The sequence below is a fragment of the Sinocyclocheilus grahami genome, unplaced genomic scaffold (genome assembly GCF_001515645.1).
Source record: "Sinocyclocheilus grahami isolate Dianchi unplaced genomic scaffold, SAMN03320097.WGS_v1.1 scaffold503.1, whole genome shotgun sequence".
Taxonomy (NCBI): domain Eukaryota; kingdom Metazoa; phylum Chordata; class Actinopteri; order Cypriniformes; family Cyprinidae; genus Sinocyclocheilus; species Sinocyclocheilus grahami.
Genome location: NW_015505682.1, coordinates 1915094 through 1918469, shown reverse-complemented (window position 1 = coordinate 1918469; position 3376 = coordinate 1915094). Strand labels below are relative to the sequence as shown.

The window sequence follows — 3376 nt, the reverse complement described above, 5'->3', positions numbered from 1 at the left end:
GAGAATATCTGTTGGACGTAAACAACGTATGCTGTTCTGTGTCAGCTGCGTCACGCCGGATCTGTTTCCTACGTTGTTGTGATTTGATCTGAACGGAAACAGCGTTTTTTTTTCTTTTTTCTTTTGCACACAAAAAGTATTCTCTGTTAATGTTCTTCACATTTTGAAAAAAATGTATCTTTTAAGAACTGTTTACTGAAAAGTTCTTTGGGAAACTCAAAATGGTTCTTCAATGGCATTCAAAAAACCCTCTTGGAAGCTTTATTTCTTATGAGTGTACAGTTGGATCCAAAGGTCTTTGGTTGGTAGTAAACTTCTGTGTTTGCTATAATGAAATTCTGTTTGCTTCTTTATTAAACAATGTAGAGCCTCTCAGTTTTGTTAATCATTTGTTTCCTCATCGTTTCTTCTATCTTCTTTGAGAAGAAGGAATGCAGAGGCAAAAGAACCCCCCTAAGTGGAATGAGACTGACCTGGATGCATCATACGAAAAAAAGCCTCACCACACCTATGACAGTGAGTTACACAATTTTAATGTTTTTTTTGATAGCAACATTAAAAAGAAAAACATTTTAAACTCATGCTGGATTGCATAAATTTGCATTATTCATTAGTTAACCTGGAGGCAAAAATGAAAAGAAATTATTAAAAGGCCCATTTCTGTTCTTCAAATATTTTCATTGAAATTCAGTGCCTATTTTATATTGTTATCAGAATAAAAAATGATAAAGAAACACATTTATTAAACTAATAAATAAACAGTGTATCAGACTTCACTTTGACTGCTACATGACAGAATTCTTAATTTGCTTAATGTTACATAAATGCTAAGTTTAAAAAAATATTTAAAATGGATAATGTAAAGAAAATCTAAATAAACATAAAGCATGATAAATTCTCTACAGTCTATTCCTCAGTCACTTGGTATTGCTTCTTTGTAGCAAACTAATTTAAAGGGGTCATATGACGTTGCTAAAAAGAACATTATTTGGTGTAATGCAATGTGTTTATGCGGTTTAAGGTTCAAAAAACACATTATTTTCCTCTATGCCTCGCCTTTCTGAAACGCATCGATTTTTACAAAGCTCATCGTTCTGAAAAGTGAGGTGTGCGCTGATTGGCCAGCTATCCAGTGCGTCGTGATTGGCCGAATACCTCAAGCGTGTGACAGAAATGTTACGCCCCTTACCATACTGTGAGGCCGTGTCCCGGCGCGATGAGACAAAACCAATAAAACCCATTATAAATGAGGCATTTGTTGCATCCAGTGGGGACATAATTACTGATTATAATGACTTGTACTGTCTTTTTATGCGTTGCATTGCGTATTGCGCCACATAAACATAAAACCATGTCTGCATTTGTGATCGGAGAAATGACAAACAACAAGCACTACTCTACACTGCTCAAAACTCGCGTTTAAATCATCAGTGGCAAATTCTTTAAATATGAAAACGTACTTGCAGTCTGAGAATCAGAGCAGCCGGCATGGTAGTCTACTCTTCCAGGTTCAGGAAACAGTCTGTTAACATGTTATTTCCTCCCTACTCTGTTCACATGGAAGAAGGTTCTTCTGGGTTAAAAATGACGTTAGCGCGTGCACTGGTTCAAAGGTGAGCGCAAAAGGGGGCGTTGTTGGAGAGGAACAGTGTTGAACCATGTTGCTTATGTGAGCGAGGTGATGAAAGGAATAAAGTGCGTTAACTGAATAAACGTCGTGTTTATTTGCTTTAACATGGTAGCAGAGGATGGTTGAAGGATGGCAGCTAGTTATAAAGTTCCGCCGAAATTTGATGAAACCAGGCCATACGAGTGTTGGAAAAATTAAGTTAATATCTGGACGCGGGTTACCGAACTCGACAAAAAGAAACAAGCCCTCGCTGTTGCCTTGGGGCTTGAGGGGAGAGCCTGTGAAACGGCGATGGAAATACCTGCGGAGGATTTAGACCGTGATAATGGTATGGCAACGCTGATGGCTAAGCTTGACGATGTGTTCCTAAAAGAGGAAAAGGATTGCGCATATGAAGGGTATTCTTATTTTGATGGAATAACGATGAATAGTTCGGTTTCCATGGCGGACTACATAATTGATTTCGAACAGCGATACAATCGGATGAAAAAGTATAATAATCGGATGAAAAAGTGTGACGCTGTGCTGGCTTTTAAGCTATTGGACACGGCCTGCCTCGACGAAAAAAACCAGACAGCTAGCACTGACGGCCTGCACAGAGTTGAAGTTTTCATCCATGAAGTCGGCTCTAAAACGGATTTTCGGAGGAAAAACGACAGGCTCGTCAAACTGAATACAAGTGAACCAGGACTTGGCATTTTTCACAGAACAAAGACCACAAGGAAGAGGAAAACGTAACGTAACGTGGCAAAGTGGACAACCAAAGCAGCCATTACCAGGGACTAATCCACTGGATAAATACGGTAAGAGATCCAGGTGTGCTATTTGCCAGTGCACATTTCATTGGGCTAAAGACTGTCCACACAAGAAAACCGAACAAGTAAGAATAACTGAAGATGCAAATATTGAGGAATGTAACATCACATTGTTTACAAAGGCCTCCATGTCAGATGCAGAGATATTCATGACTGAATCATTAGGATCAGCGATTATTGACACTGCATGTACACGTACTGTGTGTGGGGAGAAATGGCTGGAAAACTATATTGATGACCTCACTCAAGATCAAGTGAACCAGTTGATGCAAACAGAAACTTGCAGTTGCAGACCATTTCGCTTCGGAGATGGGAATTTGGTATATTCCACAAGAAATGTGAAATTACCAGCTAAAATAGGACTGACAAAATGCCTAGTTGAAACAGAAGTTGTCAAGGCTGACATTCCACTCCTGCTGAGTAAAACGTCACTGAAGAAAGCAGGGACCATTTTGGACATGGAAAAGGACAGTGCAGTGATGTTCAAACAATCTATTCCTCTTGAATTTACTAGTTCTGGACATTACTGTGTCGATATCAGAGACAAAGACACTAAAAAAGATCAAACTGAAGAGGAAGTTCTAACAGTGACAGAAAATATGTCTCCAGATGAGAAACGCAAAGTCCTTCTGAAGCTCCATAAACAGTTTGGTCACGCGTCGGCAGACAGGCTACAGAGGCTCATTCACAGTTCAGGAAATAAGGACAAAGAATGTTTTACTATTCTACAACAAATAGTATATGACAAAATATGACAAATATGCCAAAAGTACAAGAGGACAAACCAAAGCCTGCTGTGGGGTTGCCCATGGCTTCAGAATATAACGAGACAGTGGCAGTGGATCTACATGAGTTAGAACCAGGTGTATGGTATCTTCACATCATCGACCACTTTACACGTTTCAGCGCCGGAAACATTGTGAAAACAAAG

General features: G+C 39.3%; 1 protein-coding gene across 1 annotated transcript in view; it reads left to right on the top strand.

The window, feature by feature from the left end:
- The first annotated feature begins 353 nt into the window (after positions 1–353).
- ppp1r13l (protein phosphatase 1, regulatory subunit 13 like) overlaps positions 354–3376 on the top strand; it is a 16929-nt gene continuing 13906 nt past the window's right edge. The window contains exon 1 of the mRNA XM_016237024.1: positions 354–516. Within this exon, the coding sequence (XP_016092510.1) occupies positions 432–516 (85 nt within the window). The 5' untranslated portion in view covers positions 354–431. The remainder of the gene's footprint in view (positions 517–3376) is intronic.